At 44.3% G+C, this 22279-nt stretch overlaps 1 protein-coding gene across 2 annotated transcripts in view; it reads right to left on the bottom strand.

Moving 5' to 3' along the window:
* Trappc12 (trafficking protein particle complex subunit 12) overlaps positions 1 to 22279 on the bottom strand; it is a 60427-nt gene that overhangs the window by 34397 nt on the left and 3751 nt on the right. For both annotated transcript variants that reach the window (XM_076832995.2, XM_076832994.2), the window contains exon 3: positions 15613 to 15729. In XM_076832995.2, coding sequence (XP_076689110.2) covers positions 15613 to 15729 — 117 coding nt within the window. The remainder of the gene's footprint in view (positions 1 to 15612; positions 15730 to 22279) is intronic.

The following is a 22279-nucleotide window of genomic DNA, read 5'->3' as shown; positions in this document are numbered from 1 at the left end:
GGTGCTGGTTGCTCGTGGATGGGTGAACCTTCATGTTTTCTCTGGTAAGCTTCCTCCTCTCCTGGCTCCTTGCACCTGAGGGTGGGCCCCAGCCGCACTGTGCCACCAGCCAGCAGGGTGCAGACATCAAGCGGACGACTCAACAAGGGCCTCAGGGTGTGTCTAGTGGTTTTCTTTTTTCCCCCAGGAGACTGCCATGCACACATGCTGCCAGGCTCTCTGTGACTAAAGCCGCTGCTGCACATGTGAAGTCAGCTGCACCAGGGGCTGCAGCTTCCTCAGAGCCACCCGCAGCCTGGGGAACCAGGCAGAACCACTGGTCAACTGTGAAGAGGAAGTCGGGGCTGCATTCCTCCCAACTGTCCCAATTACAGCAGAGCACTCAAGTAACGCAGAACTTCCATGTTCTGGTTGACAGCTCACAAGTATTTTTAGACTGTTAAGATAATTTACTAAAATGCTTTCCAAATGCTGTCTCTAGTCTAAATTTCTATGCAATAATCACTTTATGTAATACAAGTGGCTGTGCATATTCTCTTTGCATTGCAAATGTGAAGGAGAGAGAGGGAGAGACCTGCCAAGTCTGAGCCCGCTCTGCGTCTGTGTCTGATAGACCCCACACCCTGGGCCGCTGGTTGTGTACCCCAGGTCAGCGTTCTGGCCTTGCCTGTTAGTGATACTTGATTGTTTTTTTCCCCCTAGGAACATAGGGAAATATTCAGCTTGTGTATTATACTTCTTATTTTCCTTAATTTGCTCTGATTTAATCTCAGAGATAATCTTCTGGGACAGTTCTGTGAATCTGATACTTAGAACCACTTCCCATGGGTGTCCCTCACCATGGACAGCTCCTGGTGACGATGTGAAGGCCTGGGTGTTAATTCTCCCGAGACATCAAGGTGTACACAGTGGTGGGTGCACCTGATAGGATCACACATGCCAGGAATCGGGTCTCAACCCCACCTCACCATCTCTCCGCCTTTCTTTCTCCTATTCTCCCTCTTCTGCTCTACTGATCTTCCTTTCATTCCTTTATTTTTTACTTTTTTTTTTTTTTTTGGTACCAGGGATTGAACCTAGGGGCATTCAACCACTGAGCAACATCCCCAGCCCTCTTTTTATATTTTACTTACAGACAAGATCTTGCTGAGTTGCTTAGGGCCTCACTAAGTTGCTGAGGCTGGCTTTGAACTCACAATCCTCTTTCCTCAGCCTCCTGAGCCACTGGGATTACAGACATGTGCCACCACACCTGGCCTTTACTAATTTTTGATGATACTTTCTCGATATACATAATGGCACTTGACTTAAACTGAGACCTGGGGGCAGACTTCCTGCAGGAAAGGACCTACACTGGGGACAGGTATGTGCTGGCCCAGAGAGCAGGAGGAGCAGAGCCTTGGAATGGGGGGGTAGGGGAGCATGCAGGGGGAATGGTGAGAATGAGGGGCAGGAGGGAGGCCAGTGAAGACGGGCCGCACAGGAGGATGGTGTGGCCTACAGGAAGGCTATGCAGAAGGTAGGTGAGGCCAGGCTGTGCTGCCATTCACCAGCTTCCCAGCACGCTGGCCACAGGTGACATGCTATCACACTGGGAAAGCACCAGACTCCCTGCAGCAATGGGTGGGTCTAAGGGGCCTAGTCAAAGTGAGAGAAGCAGTCAACAGGATGTCCCTGCAGCCCAGGCTGGAGAGCTGCAAGTGCTGGTGGGCCAGTCCTGCCCGGCACCCTGGAGTCCATGGGAGTTGGCCTCAGGTTCTTGCTTGTGCACTGCCTGAGGCTTGTGCTTGGCTGCAGTGGAGCTGAGCAGCTGCCATTAGGATATGCAGCAGGAAGCCTAGAGGACACTGTGCTGCTCCGGGGGGACCACGACACACAGGCCTGATGGCACACGAAAGGAAGGCCACGAGGACCTCGGCATAAGGGTGACTACAGAGCACATTTACACACATCCCTGCGCACACACATGTGCGAACACACTTATACAACCTACCCATGTGCCCACAAACATACATTCACAACGTCACGGCCATGTGGCTGGGAAGAAACTGCCCAAGATGTCTTGTGAGATGAACGTGGGGTGCAAGTGGATGTGACAGTGCAGCCCACAAGAAGGGCACCCCATGGCACCAGGGGAGGAGCCCTGCATGACACTGGCATCTGAAGTCAAGAAGCTCAGGAAGCAGATTGCTCTCGGGCAGCTACAAAGCTGGGGGCCGGAGCAGGAGGACGGGGTGCAAGATGGGTCACATGGGAGGCAGTGAGACCCCTGACGCTGTGAGGACAGTATGCAGGATGGGCTCAGAGGGGCTGACGCTGCAGGAGCTTGCTGTCCCTACGGGCACTGCAGGGGAGTGCGAGTGCTGGCAGCCATGAGAACCACGTTCCCCACACTGAGGAACTGAGCTGGAGTTCTATGTGGGGGTGGAAAAATATCGTTACTGATGCAACATGCAAAGCACTAGAGATTAATGGCAGATATTCTTAACAACAATCCAACTTGCGATAAAGGATCTCTGAGAGAAATTTAAGAGGGCATCTAGTTTTCCAGTTCTTTTGGAGGCATCTTGTGGAAAAGAGGCCGGTGAGCTAGCTTAGTGAAACAGTGCAAAGACACATGGGCCCAGTTTAGCCCAGAGTGCAGGGGCGTGAGGGAGGATATGGACATACTTGGATGGCAAGTGGGTGGCACAGTTCTGGGAATGCAGAAGCAGCAGGTGGGCCCATGGGTCCTGGCGGGATCGTCACAGGTGCCAACACCTCTGCAACACTGCTGTCCTCCAGGTGAGCTGCTCAGACAATGACAGTTAACGCCGGCTCCCTCCCCCACACCTTATCCACATCACAGGAATGGAGGAGACAGGAAGGGGTGAAGCGGAAAAGGAAAGCAACATCAACAGTGACGTGTTCTCAACGTGTCCTTGTGACCTTGTGTCTTTAAGCATGTACTGTTTTTATCTTTCCTCTAAACTTTCTTGCATCCTCAAATGTTCTCACAATATGATTTTTCTTTCTTTCTTTCTTTTGTTTTTTGAGACAGGGTCTTGCTACATTGCACAGGCTGGTCTTGAAGTCATGGGCTCAACTAGTCCTCCTGCTTCAGCCTCCTACGCAGCTGGACTACAGGCATGCCCCACCATGGCGGGGGCTTATACCGTTAACTTCTTTTTCCTTTCCTTTCCTTTTTTTTTTTTCTTTTTTTTTTTGTGGTCTTGGGGATCAAACCCAGGGCCTTGTGCATGCAAGGCAAGCACTCTACCAACTGCGCTGTGTCCCCAGCTCTACACTGATCTTTAATGGCTGCAGGAGAGTCAGCAGCACCAGTGCAGACATTGCTTGTGTACTGACACACTATTTTGGATATCTGAATTTGTGCCAGCTTCTAAGAAACTGAAACTGATCACAATCAGGACACCATTCAAGAGCTGTGGGTGCACCTGGGCTGACCAGGCGACACTCTCCTAGCATTGTCCAAAAGCTCTAAACCAAGTTTTCTAGGACAGCACTGGGAGACTCCAAAAACGTGACCTCATTCCTTTGCCTCTGCAAGGCCAAATTGTCATAGGATAGAAGAAATCCTGATGGCATTTCCTTGAGCCCAAGGACTCGGCTTCCGATTGCCACACGTGGAAGCAGTGTGAGAAGTGACAGGTCAGGGGAATCCTCGCTGAAGGGATGGGGATGCAACGGTCAGAAAAGTGAAGCAACCAGGTTTGGGGAACTAAAGTTCAGGTATAAAAGTTAGAACAGAAACCACAAATATTAATCCAGGCACTTACTAAGTGCACAGCACAGACCAGAACACTTCCCTGTGATATCATCACTTAGCTCCTGCTGGTGTCCTGCACTCCCAGCTCGGGCAGGCCCTTCAGGCTGCATCACCAGCTGCCTTGCCCACCTCTGGGTAAAGGCACAGGGAATTTTCACTAACCTGAACGTATAGCTTTGGACTACAGCCACAGGCCCAGGAAGCTCAATGACATCCATTATGCAATCGGCTTCACCTCTGAGTCTCACTGGTGACCCCAGAGCTTGAGATGATGGTGCAGCCTGTCCTACCTCTAGCTGTGCCCACCCTCTGCCACCTGTCACCTCTGCTCCCCAGGTGCTCCTCCAGCTAGTCAAGGACTCCTGGCACAACTCCTGCCTTCTAGGTGCCTTCCAGCCCACAGTGAAACTACTCGCTCTGCAGACAGAGCACAGGTTCTCAGTGGCCCCAGGGGACGGGGGTTCAGCTCTTGGTGATAAAAGAATCTTGGATAAACAATGTTCAGTAGTCCCCAAAGTTGAGTGTTACCAGCAGAATCTAATCCTTAGTGCATAATCCATGTGGGTCTAAGGGTAGTGGTGGTAGAAAGGGAAAAAAAACTGAAAAATGCTCCTAAAGGGCCCCAGATGGAAACAGGGTGAGAGTCCTGCTCCAGGCATACACTGTGCCTCAGCACGCTGCCTAAGCAGAAGGCGGGGGGGGCACTCCAAGTCTGCTCTGTGTGCGTAGGTGTGGTGCTGGGGATTGGACTCATGGGTGTTCTGGCTCCAAGGACATCCCAGCACTTTTATCTATTTTATTTTATTTTGAGACAGAGTTTCACTAAGTTGCCCAGTCTCAAACTCTCGATTCTCCTGCTTTAGCCTCCTGAGCACCTGGGAATTCTAAAACCAGCACGAATGGCTCCAAGTTAACTTTTAATTAGAACTACGGTCTGTCCCTCCACCAGGTAAGCTCCTTGGGGCAGTTGCCTTGTCCAGTGCACTGCTGTTTAATTTCTATGAGTATTTCATCACTGTAGCATGTAAGACATCCAATGAACTGTGGAGCAGATACAAAATTCACCGTTTAACAAAAGTCAGTAAGAAATAAAATAATAAAAGCAAATGCCTTTGGCAGCCTAAGAAATTAGAAAAACATTTACAACGAAGGAAGGTGATATTAAAGCAAGTGCACTCATGTTATTGAAAAATAATATGTAATACAAGCCTCAAGACTGACCCTACTCTTTGACTTAGTGATTTGTTTTCTAAAACTTATTCTAAAGAATCATATATACAGAAAAGAGTTCTGTATGAGAGGGCTCAATCCCAGGGTATTTATAATTGCTTCAGATTTTGTAGCTACTAAAATAAGTTTTTTTAATATTTATGCCCATAAAGCATCTGCTTACTTTTTAAAAATATATACACCTTTATTTTTATTTATTTTTATGTGGTGCTAAGGATCTAACCCAGGGCTTCACACATGCTAGGCGAGCGCTCTACCACTGAGCCACAACCCCAGCCCCTAAAATACATTTTAGTAAAGACTTTGTTTCCTTTTTGTTTTTATCAGTGCTTTATAGTTACACATAACAGCAGGGCTCATTCTGATGTAATCATACATGCGTGAAATGTAATTTGCTCCATTTCAGCCCCCAGTACTTGCACTTTCCCTCCCAATTTTTCTCCCCATTTCCCTTCCTCTACTCTGCTGATCTTCTAGTAGAATACTGGTATTCTTTTTAAAAAAAAATTGGTGCTTTACCAAAAAAACAAATAACCCAATCAATAAATGGGCCAAGGACCTGAAGAGACACTTTTCAGAAGAGGATATACAATCTATCAACAAATATAAGAAAACATGTTCATCATCGTTAACAATTAGAGAAATGCAAATCAAAACCACTCTAAGATTTCATCTCACTCCAGTCACCATGGCAGCTATTATGAAGAAAAACAACAATAAGTGTTGGCAAGGATGTGGAGAAAAAGGCACACTCTTACATTGCTGGTGGGACTGCAAATTGGTGCAGCCAATATGGAAAGCAGAATGGAGATTCCTTGGAAAACTTGGGAATGGAACCACCATTTGACCCAGCTATCCCTCTCCTCGGTCTATACCCAAAGGACTTAAAAACAGCATACTACAGGGACCCGGCCATATCAGTGTTTATAGAAGCACAATTCACAATAGCTAAACTGTGGAACAACCCTAGATGCCCTTCAATAGAAGAATGGATAGAAAAAATGTGGTTATATACACAATTGAATATTAATCAGCAATAAAAGAGAATAAAATCATGACATTTGCAGGTAAATGGATGGAGTTAGAGAAGATAATGCTAAGTGAAGTCAGCCAATCCCAAAAAACCAAAGGTCGAATGTTTTCTCTGATATAAGGAGGTGATTCATAGTGGGGTAGGGAGAAGGAGCATGGGAGGAATAGAGGAACTCTAGATAGGGCAGCGGGTGGGAGGGGTGGGAGGGGACATGGGGTTATTAATGATGGTGGAATGTGATGATGATTATTATCCAAAGTACAGGTTTGAAGACATGAATTGGTGTGAATATACTATGTATACAACCAGAGATATGAAAAATTGTGCTGTATACCTGTAATAAGAATTGTAATGCATTCCACTCTCATATATAAAGAACTAATCAAAAAATCTGTGCTTTATAGGTATACACAACCAATGTAGAATTCACTGAGGAATATTCATATATGTACTTAGTGTATGATTTGATGAGTTTCATTCTGCAGTTCCTCCCTTTTCCTGTCCCTCCTACTTCTCACTCTCCTCCTTCTACTCCTTTAACCCTCCTCCTATTTTCATGGGGTCTTCCGCTTTTTTCCCTTATTTGCTTATACATATGTTATTCTCTAGTTCCATTCATTTCATTCTTCTACATAATGGGGTAAAACTGCATTGTGAATGCATACCACATTACCCATTCATCTGTCAACAGCACCTGGGCTGGGTCCACAACTCGGCTACTGTGAACTGTGCTCCTATAAACATCAATGTGCCTCTGTCACTAGTATTCTGATTTAAGTTAAATTGAGAATGAAGAAAAGATGGTAGGGGACCATGAAGGAATACTCCAATTTGGAATAACACTAAGAGCCAAAATATAAGAATCACTGGCCTAGATGAAGGCACTGAAAAACAAAGAATGTGCAATGAAGGAATACTATAAAATGTCCAAACTTTAGAAATGGGATGGAAGTCCAAAACCAAGAGGAATTTAGAGCTGTGAATAGACAAAATCCAAAAATATCCTCAAGACATGTGCAGCTGGGTGTGGTGGTGCATTCCTATAATCCCTACAACTTGAGAGGCTGAGGCAGGAGAATAGCAGGTTCAAGGTCAGTCTCAGCAACTTAGGTCCTAAGCAACTCAGCAGGACTCTGTCTCAAGGTAAAATAATAGTAAAAAAGGGGCTGGGAATGTAGCTCAGTGTTAAAGTGCCTTTGGGTTTAAGCCCCCCAAAACAAAAGACACATTATAGTTGAAGTACCTAATGTACAGAACAAGGACAAAATTCTAAAAGTCACAAGAGAGAAAAGGTAGGTCACATTTAAAGGTCAATTAGAATTTCTACTTATTTCTCATGCCAGACCCTAAAAGCCAGAAAGCTTGGAATAAAATTAAGCCTTGAAAGACAACAGGTGCCAACTAAGATTGCTATATCCAGCAAAGCTATCCCTCAGAATTGAAGGCAAAATAAAACCTTCCCATGATAAGAATCTAAAAGAATTCATAACCACTAAGCCAGCACTACAAAACACATTCAATGAGATACTACACTCAGAAGAAATGAAAAATAAATAGCAGACCCAGAATATGGATGACTCTCACTAGAATACCCAATTAAATACTCTTTAATATGGGAAAAATTTTAAAATAATAAAAAGACACAAAACTAAGCATAATATGAAACCGTGTAGTACCTATGCAAATATACATGTATCATTCATCTTCATACATATAGGCACTATGTAGAACATATATAAATATGTATATTCATATGCCCACACACACACAACATATATATATGTGAATATACATGAAAATGGTAAAGGCAGTGGTTCTGTGCATAATTTCTTTCTAATTTTTCTGAAGCAGACAAGAACTTTGTGCAATCAGGAAAAGAGTGTCTTGTGAAAGAAAGGACAGGCCATACACCCACCAGAGAAACTTCAACTATCTGGCTTTCTGGAAGTGGGCCATGTATGGGCATGTCCGTCCCTCTACTGTGGTGATGGCCTCAGGGGGACCACAAACCATCTCTTACCCAGGCAGCACTCGACACAGAGAAACAAAATACATGCTCCTTGAAATACAGACTTTCAAAACCAAGTATAGAAAGCACAAGTTACTAAACATGGCAGCTAAAGGAGAGTTTTTTTCTTTGCCCTAAACAACATAAGGATTTAGATCCATAATTTGCCTTCTACCTCCATGGGTTCTCACCTGAGGATCCAATCCCTGTAGGTCAAAAATACTTACAAAAAAAAAAAAAAAAAAAAAGGTCTGCGGTGAACATGTAAAGACTTTGTTTTCTTATCATTATTCCTAAACAACAACGATTTACAAAGCATTTATGTTATAGCAGGCATTATAAGTAACCTAGAAAAATGTCTTAAAGTACACTGGAGGATGTGCATAGGATACATTACACAAGGGAGTTAAGTATCACAAGTTTGGCCCCCTTGGGGATCCATAGATACTAAGGACCACTGTGGTGGGGTGGAGTTCCCTGACTTCTGTTTTAGATGCCTGTACAGCTCCCCATGAACTCAGCTTGACAGACCTCAAATTAGAATTTGTGTGGGTACAAAAATGTATGAGAAAAATCTGTTCATAGATATTTATATATTTTTGAAACAAACAAGAAATATTACACTATGAATGTTCCTATCTCATTTTATATCCAGTATGTATAGGCACCCACCACCAGTAAAACATTTAAATGTGTAATAAAATTATTTGTAAGAACTTTTTAAGTATAAAGTGCTCCATAAATGATTAAAAATAGTAAAACACATCATATAAAAAGCCTTCAGCACTTGCTATGATTTCATATACAAGACGTGTTTTCTATATCTCAACTAGATCACAACTATTAAAAGTGAAGCAAAAAACCTACCATCTTAATTATTCATTGTTTTTAGTAAGTGCAAGTCTTCTAAAAGGTGGCATATAAACTAGAAAGTAGAAATGTTTACGCTTCTATTTGTCTCTTCCAATATAATTTTCCCACAGATGACTGACTTAGATTTACTTGGATAATTGCCGCTATTGACTAAGTGTGCGTTATTAGGTTAAGCAATGTTCTGATTCGTATTGATGGGTCTATAAATGATAAGCAGTCATATCTAAACAAACTTCCACGAACCTGAGAACCAATTTTATAGACTAAGAAGGACTCAAGTCCTTGCAAAAATTAATAACACAAGACGGCCCATGACAGGAATCTGGTGGGCTTGGCTACTTTCCTCACACAGAGGGAAACTCAGGCTGCACGTGGGCTAGCCTGTTGGAGGACACAGAGCTTTGGGCAAGGGGCAAGGACTGGGCTCAGACTGGAAACTTGGGGTGGAGAGCTCACTCACTGCAGTTCAGCCCAGGTGACTAAGCTCAGCTCCTCCACTCACTCACTCAGATCTAGATTACCATCTGGTCTGAGAGCCAGCCAGGCCAGTAGGGAAAGAGAGATGGGAGTAATTTTCCTTGTGTCACAATTGATTTTGTGTACTGGGGACTTAATCAGGGTGCTTTTACCACTGCATTGCATCTCCAGCCCTTTTTATTTATTTTATTTTGAGATAGGGTTTTACTAAGTCGCTAAGATTGGTCTTGAATGTATGATCCTCTTGTCTTAGCCTCCCAAGGTGCTGTGATTACAGGTGTATGCCACTGTGCCCAGAGATCTTGTGTCACAATTTTAAAAGAAAAAAAAAAAAAAAAAAAGGAATGAGAGGAAAAAAAAATGCATAGATGTTAGAAAAGCTTGCCATCTCCAACAATATACTTCCCCCCATTTTTTTTTTCCTGATGAGAGAATACAAAATGCTTAGTTGGCAACATTTCAAGTTTACTTTGAATTTCAAAGACATTTCCAGTATAGAAATGTTCTTCCTCTCACCAATGGGGGTCAACCAAGACCATAACTGGGTTACCTTGCTGAGGGTGGCTCTGCCATCAGATCCTTCAGGGACTGGGCAGGACATGAAGGCCACTTCAAGGCCACATGTTCCCAAAGAGTACTGAAAGAAGGGGCACTTTGTAAGGGTGTTGGCGGGGCCTCAAACTAGTGAGGACAGTGATGTCCCCAGGCCTGCACCTGATGGGACAGTCTGCAGGAGGACACTATACTGCTGCCAGGCCAGGGAGGGCGGGCTGCAGTGTACAGAGCAGGGTAAGAGAGGTGTGTGTGGAATAAATACATGGAAGAATATCTAGGTCAAGTACCAAAAAAATTTGGTCAGGTCAAATTTTGCTGCCCAAAGTGATTTTTGGTCTTCAGGACTTTCCTAGATTGCAGAGTGGTAGTGAAGGGATCATCCACCTGTGTGCAAACATAAAGAAAAGCTAGTGCACTGCAGACAGCATTGTGTAATTGTTCAGCTTTTATTGCTGAACATTATTTTTGAAATTTATTCATATTGATGAAAGTGGTTCCAGCTCATTTGTTTCAAATGCTCCTAAGCATTTAATTGGCTGTATATAACAGTTTTCTTTTTCTTGTTGGCTATTGCAGTTTTTAATGAAATCTTTGGCTAATACAAATAATATGTAACAAATATTCTTGAACATGTCTGTTTACACCATGTACAACTGGAGTGGGACAGCTGGAGCAAAGGTCACACAAGGCACTCATTTGGGTAGCCACTGTCAACTTGATCTGCAAAGCGTATGGTTGTCACACTCCTGCCAGCAACGTACGCTGCCCTCCCTTGCCAACTGGTGCTGCCAACTTGCTGGGCTGGAACGCGCGACATTCTTGTTGTATTTACACTTCTTTAACAAGAAGAGAGGCTGAGCACTTCCCATGTTCACTGGCTGTCTGGCTTCTAGTAATTGCCTCTTCAGATCTCTTCTCTGTTTCTCTACAGGGCTCTTTCTTTTCCTTATTAATTGAAGGAAGTTTTCTGTATCCTGGATACAAATCTGTCAGTCACAAGAACTTCAAGCATCTTCTCCCATCCCTTGCTCCTTTTTTAACTGTTGTTTATGGTGTTTTCATTGTACACATTTTAGAATTATTCAAAGTAGCAAATTTATTAATCTTTTCCTTCAAGGTTTAAATTTTTGGACCTTGTTTAAGAAATGCTTTTCTATCCTGAGTCACTAAAATTCCATTTTATGAAATTAAAAACTTTTGATCCCAGTGACTTAGGAGGCTGAGACAGGAGGATCACAAGTACAAAGACAGCCTCAGCAACTTAGTGAGGACCTAAGCAACTTAGTGAGACCTTGTCTCAAAACAAAACAAAACAAAACAAAAAAATAAAAAATAAAAAGGGCTGGGGATGTGGTTCAGTGGTAATGCATCCTGGGTTCAATCCCCAGTACCAAAAAACCAACAAACAAAAAAGCTTTGGTTTAGAGACTTATTTTTCCCCATATAATTACTCAATAAGTCAGGGCCACTGTATATGGATTAGTTCATTCTTTTCTGAATAACTAGTAATTCCTGTGTTGATCTGCACAAGTGTGTGTCGGTGGTGCTGCTGTGTTGATGCTTGTGTGCTGTTCTTTCTTGAGCTGATGACTGTGTGGGAACTAAGGCTGTGGCCACCCTGGCCTTCGTCCTGCTGCCAGCAGACAAGAGCGCCTTGCTTAATTTCCCTCCTCCCAACCGCAACAGGGTGGACATTTTCCTGGCTGTGCACACCAAGTACCTGTGTTGGGGGATTCATTTTACCCAACCCATGGCCTTGGTCTTCTGATTTTGGGACATGAATGAGAGGTGGCCTCTTTGTTAATGAGGAAAGGCGAGAGGAAAGTATGCTGGCCTGTGCCCGGCTCTGGGCAAACTCTCCTGAAGTTTCAGGCAGGACTGTGCTGGAGTGACGAGGAGACCCAAGGGCAGGCAGGAGTCCGGACAGAGTCCTTACAGGGTGTAAGGACGTAGGAGGGACCTAACTGCACTACCCAGAGGGCCAGGGCAGGAGTGTGCTGCTGTGGCTTGAAATTCTAGTTACTTATTTCCTCCACGTGTCTTTGCTGTTTTTACTATACTGTTCTCCACCTTCCCCTCCTGGTCGTTCTTCTACATTTTTAATGTCAGACATCAGAAATACTCAGTGAAAAAATTACCCTTTATAATTTAAAGTGTTCCACATAAAACTTTAGGTTGCATGGAGAAAATGTTATGAAAATCTTGTAATTACTGCATATGACAGCAGAACTCTGATGATGAAGTTGTCTTGATAGGATAAAAGTGCCTAAGTTTAAACAAATATTCTTGTCTAAAATTAGGAAATAAGATATAGACTGTATTTGAAAAACTGAACAATTATACTTTACAACTTCCAAAAAATAAGAAAACTAGTCCAATAAAAATCACTGAAGTAACATGGAAGGTACATGGCTTTTCTCCATTTCAAACTCAAAGGGAATCAACTGTACCTACGATTCCATTAAAGAAACTGAAGTGTCTTCCTCCTCAGGCTGTGACATTCACTCCCCGAGAATGAGAGCCCTGGAACATACCGACATCACTGAGGAATACACATTTGGAAGCTTTTTCCTAGCCTTAGACAATGGGAAATATTTTAGGACATAATTAAAATACCAGGGCAAGGTAATGATTTTGTAATGAATATAGTTTCCACTTAAATAAGTTCTCCAGTTAGGACCCTCAGTAAAAAATCTGTAACAGCTTTAACTATTTTCAATGTACCAAAAAAATCTGAGCTATTATGTGTATTTACTAATACCAGGAATCATCAAAGAAGGCAGAAAGACAGTGAGTGTGCCGAGGACATCAGTTACGGTGGACGCTGGCTCTGTGGCAGTGTTGGAATACTACTATAAAGTGAGGCCATTCCTCAAACGCTCCTCACTCATCGTTACTATTACTTATGATGGTGGACTACAGCAAGGCTTTGCAGCCCATTTAATAAAGGGAAGAAGAAGCACCACCTTTCACCCATGGAATGGTCTACTTGTGTGATCAGTTCACATGGGCCATGGAAATGGCACCGGGGACACGGGCATATCTGGGCCATGCAGGGTGCAGGGGGATGGGCAGTGGGAGGGTACTGGTGATGGGGGGATGTCTTTCTGTGCAGAGTGCAGAGGGACAGCCAGTGTGGACAGCACTAGTGACTGGTGACAAGGAGGAGGTCTGGGATTTTTCCTTGGGCTAACCACTTTTCTAGGTCTTAGTTTTCTAATCAGCAAAGTCAGAACCTTAGGCTACATTAATTTGTTAAAAATTGTGAAAAGCAAAACTCATATACTACTCCCCTTCTCCTCCCCTACTGTCCTTTCTGTACTTACTGATGCAGTGCTATGTGCCTGTCAAGGGCCAACCATATTGGACGCTGGAGATCAACTGCTTAGTTGGGTGACAGATGCTTCCTGACTGTCCCAGTGCTAGGCAGATCCTTAGTTCTTATAACCTTGCTCTGCCTATGCCCCAGTTCCAGATCTGGACACTGACAGCAGTGACCTGCCATGTTCCACGTAATACAGGAGGACAGACCAGAGTAACTAAGAGCACTCTGCAAAGGTCCAGTGCATTCTCAAAAACAGGCTCTTTTGGCAAGACCCAAAAAAGACCTCTGAGCAAAAGACCAGGGGTCAAAGGAAGAGAATGATTGAGAACGGTCCAGACCGAGGTGCAAGAACATGAGAACTGAGCTTTGGAAGGAGGTTTTTTAAGTGCTTCCTCTCCTGGCTCTTGCAGGAGACAAGAGATGTGCCGACAAGAGTACATCAGGAAGTAAAGGATGGAGCATTGTGTCCAGAGGACAGGGCCCCAGGGAGCCATGTCCTTGCTGACGTTGGCATGGGGGCAGCCTCTGCCCGATACATTGTGACCTTGGGTCCATCCTGGGCTGCACTGTCAGAGCTGGAGTTGCAGCCCATGTAGGGCAGCTCCAGGTGACCTGGTCATCGCAACAGGTAGCTGAATTCCTCCTGAACCAGGAAGGCTCCCTACAGAGGGTGGAGGTCATAGAACTATACATGAAGATGTGTACAAAGGTGTCTGAATCCAAGAGAACCTGCCCATTAGGAAAAAGAGTCATGATACTTTGTTAAATGTTAAAGATAAAGAGCTCCCTCCTCCCCATAGCTTTGGTTAGGACTCTGCTTCTCAAGTGTCACTGATTTCTGGCAGAATAGGGACAAGTCATGCACCTAACTTTCAAATCCTGATCTAAAGGTAGAGCTGATGAAATGAGAAAAGGAGAGGGCTGGGGCTGGAGCTCTGTTGTAGAGAACTTGACTAGCAGTGGTTGAAGCACTGGGTTTGATCCTCAGCACCACATAAAAATAAATAAAAATAAAGGTATTGTGTACATCTACAATAAAAATATTTTAAAAAAGAAAGATAAAGGACAGGGATTATTTTATTCCAAGATTTTTCAAATGGTCTCTGTGCAACTAAGTGATTTATGTATCTCTGGTGAACACAAAGCTGGCCACCTCTATGTTGAGACTGAATCTTGAGCTTCTCCCAAATAAACAGAAGATCTCTTTCTCCTTTTCATTTATAAGTTCACAGGCTTCACTTCTGATTTAAATGGGTTGCAAAGTTAAATCTTCAATAAATCTCAAAACCTCTCACCTATTATATCCTTAGTAACTGAAACTTGGTTAAAATAGGTGAAGTTTGAAGTCAAGTACTGAAGAAAAGTTACAATTAAGAAAGACAAGACAGAGAACTCTTAAAAAAAGTGAAGTGAAGCAGGACATCCCACTCTCCCGTTCAAAGGCTGAAATAATGCTCATCTTTCAGGTTGTCCCCCAAATAAAGAGTAGATATTCCAGATAGTGCACCACTGAACACAGGCAGAGTAAGGACAGGATTGCAAAGCTGAACTTTTGGGCAGCTGAATGGACTTCTTATTCCCAAGTAAAGCAGGTAATTGTTCAAATTCCCTCAATATAGCCCTTCAGGGACTGTGCTCAGACTCAGGAGCAAGGTGTCCACCATAGGTGACCAGCTGGACAACCCGCAGAGCAACCCTAGAATGCATGAGCATGGCCCTGGGCAGAGGAAACAGGGTTTGAGAGTGTTCATTTACTGCAAGGCTCCCTTGGGAAACCCTAATGAACAGTGCACTGCACACACACAATTTTCTTATCCTGGATAATCTTGGAAAGTACACCAATGCAATTAAAGTTCTTTTTGCTGGAAAGAAACCAACATATGGGCAGTGGTTACCAGTATTAAGGAATTTCAAAAATCGATTTAAGGAATTCATGACAAAAATTGAAAAACGTTTAGGAATCCACCCATTAGACAATAACCTACCATCCCAAATGGAGAAAATGAAGTATACTTAAAAGAGCACAAAATCATTTATCTGTTATATAACTAATACAGATAAATGTATTAGTTACATTTGATGAGACATTTGATCTAAGAATATGCTGCTTCAAGTCATTTGATCATTTAAAATAATGGCTTTTAAAGTAACTGGATGTAAAACAACCAGAATATTAATACTATGCTTTTTGCCTCACGGGATCTGTACCTATCCAACAGAATTTTATTGATGTGCAGGTGCTTCTGGTAACATAATCCAAGCAATCAGCTTCTGGGGAAAACAGCAGGATGGCAGGTGGGACCAGCACAGAGCATGCTAACCTCAGGCGCACTGCTACTCACAATGAGCTGCTTCAGGCCCAGGAAGGACTGCTCCACCGAGCTGGCGTTCAAGACCTGCCTCTTGGCTGCAGCTTTCTCACCCAGGAAGCGAAGCATCAGGTCTTTAACTGCATCTCCCTGCAAAGGGTGTGAGGAAACTAATTAAAAGCCGCTTTTACTCCATGGGCTCATGGAGGAAGCAACAGTGGTTCTAATAAAAGGAAAACTTCAGTTAACAAGAAGCTAAATTACTGCAACTATATATTTAAATAAAATGTACATTTTTAGAGTTGTTCTTTACCTTGAGGAGGAAATGGTAAATCACCACTATGTGTACCAGGCTTGAGCAAGAGGTGACGCCATGCCAGAAGGGCTTCCTGTGATGGGCTCACTGGAGTGTGAGATGACACTACTGGGGACTAGTACCATGTCACGGTCTGAAAAGAGCTGTGCCCAAATCCTACCTGTTCTCCACCTGGCCTGCGAATCCAGAAGGCCTCCTGGTCAGAGTGAAGAAGTATCACTGGTGCTGAGGAGGTCCACCGTCTCTTCCATGCTAGCCAAGCCAATGGCGAGTGAAGACCTCCTCATGGCCTTCCCCACCAGGCCTGGGCTCGCAGGGTGGGAGCACACTTTGGGATGCTCATTTGCCTCTGCCCTCGGGCATTTTCAGAATGTTTCCTAAGTGGACTCCTTTGATTATGCATATCTGGACAAGGCTAGAGAACACTGCAGTAAAACCCGAGGAACATTCTAAAGGGAAATCATGGAAGGGCAAGGAGAGGAGGTGTAGAGAAGCACCAGGACTAAGTATGGCCGGAAGTCTCAGCTGGCAAGAAGCCCAGGACTGACCAGAGCAAAGAGACCAGGCAACTCGTGTTCCTAAACCAGCCTGATCCTCTGCAGCTACGGGAGAAAGGCAGAGCTTGTCTGAGCTGCAAGCTACCAAGTCAAATGACATGCGGGAACAAGTAGCCACATCAGGCTTGTGCCTAAAGAATGGTGGCAACACACACACCTCAGTACTGTTTGGGCAGTGTACTGGCCAAGGGAGAGCTGAGGTCCGCCTGCCTGACATGATGCTTCTAGGAGTCAGCATTAATGACCTCGCTAGAGTGCTGAGCCACTGCTGCAGGCATCACGAGAGGTCGCAGGCAGCCAAGACAAAGAGCAGTGGTGGAGAGAACTCTGGATTGACCTTCTCCCTGCTGGAGGCGCTACTGCCTTAGGAGAGCTACCAGTGGCAGGAGAAGCAGCTCTGACTTTCCAAAATGCCCGAGGCAGGCCCAGCCCAACACAAGGCATTTGGTAGGCTGTGGGCGCTGACCCAGAGCACAAAGGCCTTGAGGTCTCCCAGGTGAACTGAACAACGACATTAAAACGAGGATACCCTCAGAGGGCAGGGGACAGGCAAAGCCCAAATCTCTCCACTCAGCCCAAAGCCAGCTTCCAGCCACAGGAAAGCTAATGCAACACCACAACAGACAACAGGGAGCTCATGTGAAGCAGGTGGAGAGAAAGTCCACCAGGACATGCCCTGGTGTGGACCTCACCACCCAACCACCTGTTTCTGTGGTGTTGCTGACAGAAGGCCCCTACACTCGGAGTGTGCTGCTCCAGGTTCTGTTTCATCCTTGGCCACCAAAATCAAGACAGGATCACTTGCATTGCAGGTGGGGTAGCAGGTCCACAACCATCTCAAGCTGGGAGGACCACTAACATCTGCTCAAGGGAACCCAAGGTCATTCTCCATGGTCAGACCATGAGTGATACCCTGGTATTCATATGGGGTCTCCTCCACGTCCCCATCCTCGTCTGGGACAAAGTAGACCTCATAACATTTTGCTGATTTTAAGAAATCCCTCAAGTTCTAGCTGAATCCAGCCCCAGTGCTCTCCAGATCCACAGGGAAGCTTCCTCTCCTCTTTCTGGTGGGTATGAGGGAGGTGGGAACATAGTTCCTTAAACTTGTGTGCCATGGTCACCTCAGTTTAGAAATACACATACAGATGGAGAGAGTAAATGATTTTAGCTCTGTATAGTGAGTTCACATTATAGTCTTCCGTGGATTAGTCTGAAAATTTACCTACAATTTGTATCACAATTTATTAGAAAATGGGCTTGGAACTTCCTTACAAAATGGAATTGCCTCCTGGTGCAGTCATAAAGGTTACTTACCAGCAACGGCTCAAAGCTTCTGAACTACGAAATCAGAGGGCTTTCACGCTAGAAAATTGGTCATGCACCAATTTCTGATCCCACTTCACTTCAGGGACAGAACATCTCAGTTTTGCTGGGGCACACTGTAGCCTGACTAATAACTCTATTTGTGAGCTTTCTGGCAGCTGGTATGGCCAAGTGTCTAAGCTCTGAGCAAAGGGACAGAGGGACATAGGTGGATACATGCTGTCCTTCAGGCAATGCAACTCAAAAGGAACACTGTTGTGTCCCCCTCCTGATGATGAGGAGTTGTGACAGATTGGAGGAGCTTCCTGGCCTCTGTTGAGGCATTGGAGCCCCCCAACAGCCCCACACCACTGAGCCTCCCCCAGGGACATGACGTCTGTTCTGCTCCAGCCACTGGAACGTGGGCTTTCTTTGTTAGTATAACTTGGTCTGCAGCTCTACTAATAGACGCATCAAAGCCTTTCAGGTAAGAAAATGAAGCTACAGATGTTCAGCGAATTCACTAGGTTACAAAGATGACTGGAAAAGCAAGCAATTGAGATCAATTCTTCCAATTCAAGCTTCTTTCTATGTTCATAGATTGCTCGGTGGAATGTCTATGTATTAGGCAATTTCTAGAACACTGGGGAAACTCCTATGGTTCCTAAATACTCATTCTGAAGCCTAAAATTAAGACATTTGATTCCTAGTTCTGTTTTTAAAGTGGCTAAAAAGAAATTTTATTTTTTAATTAGAAATGTTTAATTGAGGGCTGGGGATGTGGCTCAAGCGGTAGCGCGCTCGCCTGGCATGCGTGCGGCCCGGGTTCGATCCTCAGCACCACATACAAAGATGTTGTGTCCGCCGAGAACTAAAATAAACATTTAAAAAAAAAAAAAAAGAAATGTTTAATTGACATGTAAGGTATACAATGTGATACTCTGATATACGCATGTGTGTACTGACCACCACAGTCAATGCCATCATTGCCACCTGCAGTCATGGCTCATGTGTGTGCTGGGGATATCAGGATACTTAAATCTGCTCTCAAAGAGCTCAAGCAAACAATACTATCAACTAGTCACCATGCACATGCATTTGATGTCCTCCTGCTCACCCTGAATAACTCAAGCTTCGAACCCACTGACCAGCAGCTCATTTCTCCCTCCCTTCCAGCCTTGGAACCCACAACCGCACTCCCAGCTACAAGTTCAATTCTTCTAGATTCCACATATAAGAAGGACTGTAAGCTCAGTTCTTCCAGATTAACATACAAGAAGGACTACATGTTCAGTTCTTCCAGATTCACATACAAGAAGGACTGCAAGTTCAGTTTTTCCAGATTCACATATAAGAAGGACTGCAAGTTAAGTTCTTCCAGATTCACATATAAGAAGAACTGCAAGTTCAGTTCTTCCAGATTCACACACAAGAAGGACTGTAAGTTCAGTTCTTCCAGATTCACACACAAGAAGGACTGTAAGTTCAGTTCTTCCAGATTCACACACAAGAAGGGCTGCAAGTTCAGTTCTTCCAGATCCACATACAAGAAGGACTACAAGTTCAGTTCTTCTATATTCACACACAAGAACGACTATGGGCAATTGTCTCTCTCTCTGGGCTGCTTCATTTAGCCTCTTGTCTTCCAGGGCCATATAGATTGTCACAAATGATAAGATTTCCTTCTTTTTAAAGACTGGATAACAGTCCATCAGGTGTACACACCACACCAGCTTTATCCACTCCTCCAGAGATGGACACCAGGCTTGACCCTCTGTCTTGGCTATCAGGAATAAGGCTGCACTGGACATGAGGATGCAGGCAGTTCTCAACATATACAGATTTCAATTCCTTTGGAAACAGCTAAAAGGCAGGACTGGTGGGTCCTACCTTTTTGATTTTCTGAAGACCTTGTACATTGCTTTCCATAAGGACATACTACTCTGCATTCCTGTCAACACTCCTATTTCTTGTCTTTTTGGTAACAGTCATTCTTACAGGCATGAGGTGACATCCCTTTGTGGTTTGATTTGATGATTAGTGGTGGTTTCTAGTTCTTTAGCCCAAACAAGGTCTTTCTGAGAGAAACAGAATTAGAGATTTATATGGTAGATAGGAATGCCACGTTATATAAGACAGGGACCAGAACCAAGGAAAAGAGACTCTGAGTTCGGGTACTGGCCGTGTCATGCGCCAGCTGCGTTAGGCAATTGCACCTGTGGAAATCAGCTGGGTTCTCTGCTGAGTTACAGTACAGGAAAGTGTCTACTATCAGACTGCTCCCCTGGTCTGGGCTGGCAGGGCTGGGCTCATGCCCTCTTCCTTCGTGATCCCAGCAGAGTGGACGCCTGGGACGCAGCACCCCACTATGAATGCACCAATTGTGTCACCTTTCTCAAGCAACAGATACTGTCCACACCTTGGAAGCTTTGAGCCCACGGATGGACTGAAGACGACACAGTGTCAGTGACATTCTGGCTTTCTGGAGGCCTCAGGGTTTCCGACATAAGGACTCTGGTGGTCTAAACAAGGAGTTTTGACATAGACCTTGTGGGCTCCTTGAAGGAATCCTGTCAAGTCCAAGCTTTGGGAAGGCTGAGGGGAAGGAGAATAAAGCGGAACAGGATGAGAAAGCAGTGGGGGGCATCCAGGTTTGAAGCTGCCTGCCAGGTTTCTTGACTGGTAAGAGGCAAAGCCCTTACAAGAGGTCTGCGATGTGGCCCAGGAGCAAAACCTTCACTATCCAACTTCTGCTTTTATTTTTATCCTCTATCTGTCTCTTTTCTGAACAAGGTTCATACAACAATTCTCTGACTTTCATTCCTTACTGGGTCCTAAAATTTCTTACTTACTCTTTAAGAAGATCAAATGCCATCTGTAACTACAATTAGTTGAAAATGCACATGCTCTTTGTGTGATGCTACTATCCTTGGAGAAAGTTTTACAAATTTACTTCTACTGCCTCTAATTTAACTTAGACTGCTATAAAAGTCACCTAATAAAGATGCAATTTTTAAAAAACAATTTTTCCACAAGAAGGGGTCTTTTAATTAGATATTAATAGAGGAGAAATTTGAGGGGAAATTCAAATATAAGTGTTTTAGGAAGCTAATTTAGCACACAGATCACTTTAACAGTGTCGGGAGAAATTCATCATCAGAAAAACCAACAAAGGGTTGGTTGGCATCTTAAAAACTTGGGTGTTCAGAACGCCAACAGCAAAACTCTTTTTTGTTATGCCAACTCAGTTCTCGACAGACACGCACTGTATTTCCATTCAAAGTAAATCTCAATAGTCTTTTCTTTCTATTGCAAGAGTGAGAAGTTTTTCGAAGGATAAGATGCAACTGAAGAGACACTGAATGAGGAAACATCTAGCACGTCTGTTATATGTCCAAGTTAAAGGTATTTCAAGAATATTCTGAGTTCAAACTCTATACTTACCATGAGATTTCCAAAATAACCACTGTGAACTGCAGGAGGTGTGGAAGACACATCTTTAGTACTTAATGAAGGCTTGGCTCTGGCCATGTTTATGCAGCAGTGCTCTGTGAGGCCAGAGCCTCTACTGGTTCTGTACTGGGGCATGAGTAACTGAAGGCCCATGCTAAGGAGGACCCATCACAGAGGTCTCTAACGTGTAGATGGCACCTCCATGTTGAATCTAATTTCAGTTCAACTGAAAGAGCTATTTCTCAACTCAAGAATAACCTACATTTTGGGCAGATGATATTTTTGTTGTTTGATACTTAACACCCCCTGAAGGATTCTGAGCATCCTCATCCCAGCCCTCTGTCAACCATAGTGAGCCACCTCTGCACACTTCCAAAGGCATGTTGTTGGGAACCCCCCACTAGGTTGAGTCTTTTCTGGGGCAACCTTCAGATTCCTACTGAAGCTCAAGTACAGGGAAGCAAAGCACAAACAACAGAGTTTGAAAAGGGGGAGCTAAAGGTCCAGCCACTGCTGGCACAGGAAGCCACAAGCAGACCTATGAAGATAGGAAAAAGCACACACTAAAGCCATCCTGGGGTAGAGGCCAGGAGGAGCAAGGCTTCAGAGAACAAGGATATCAGATCCCACACATCCAAATATCCCCGAAACCAAGAGACCGTGATTCATCAGAAAGCTCCTGCAAGTCTCCGAGAGCGCGGACTTGGACTTTTGAGTGATGATGGAATGAGGCAAGGCACTGGGACTACAAAGCATGGAATTTCTGCATTTTGCATTGTGAGATGAACGTGGTCCTCGAGGCTCGAATGCAGTTCTAAGGTTTGGATGTAGTTTGAATGTGTGTTCTCATGGGTTCACATGCTGGAGGCGTGGTCTCCACTAAGGTGATGTTAAGAGTGGTGAGGCCTCTGAGAGAGGGCCTCTGGGAGGAATCAGATCCTTCATGACACTGCCCTCATTAGTTCTCATGGGACCCTGCTTAGTTTTTGTCAGAGGGCTATTATAAAGAGCAAGACTGTTCCCTCCTTGTTCTCTGGCTTGTCATGTAATCTCTGTGTCTTACACAGAC

Source organism: Callospermophilus lateralis, chromosome 14 (assembly GCF_048772815.1).
Source record: "Callospermophilus lateralis isolate mCalLat2 chromosome 14, mCalLat2.hap1, whole genome shotgun sequence".
NCBI lineage: Eukaryota > Metazoa > Chordata > Mammalia > Rodentia > Sciuridae > Callospermophilus > Callospermophilus lateralis.
This window is presented reverse-complemented; position numbering and strand designations above follow the sequence as displayed.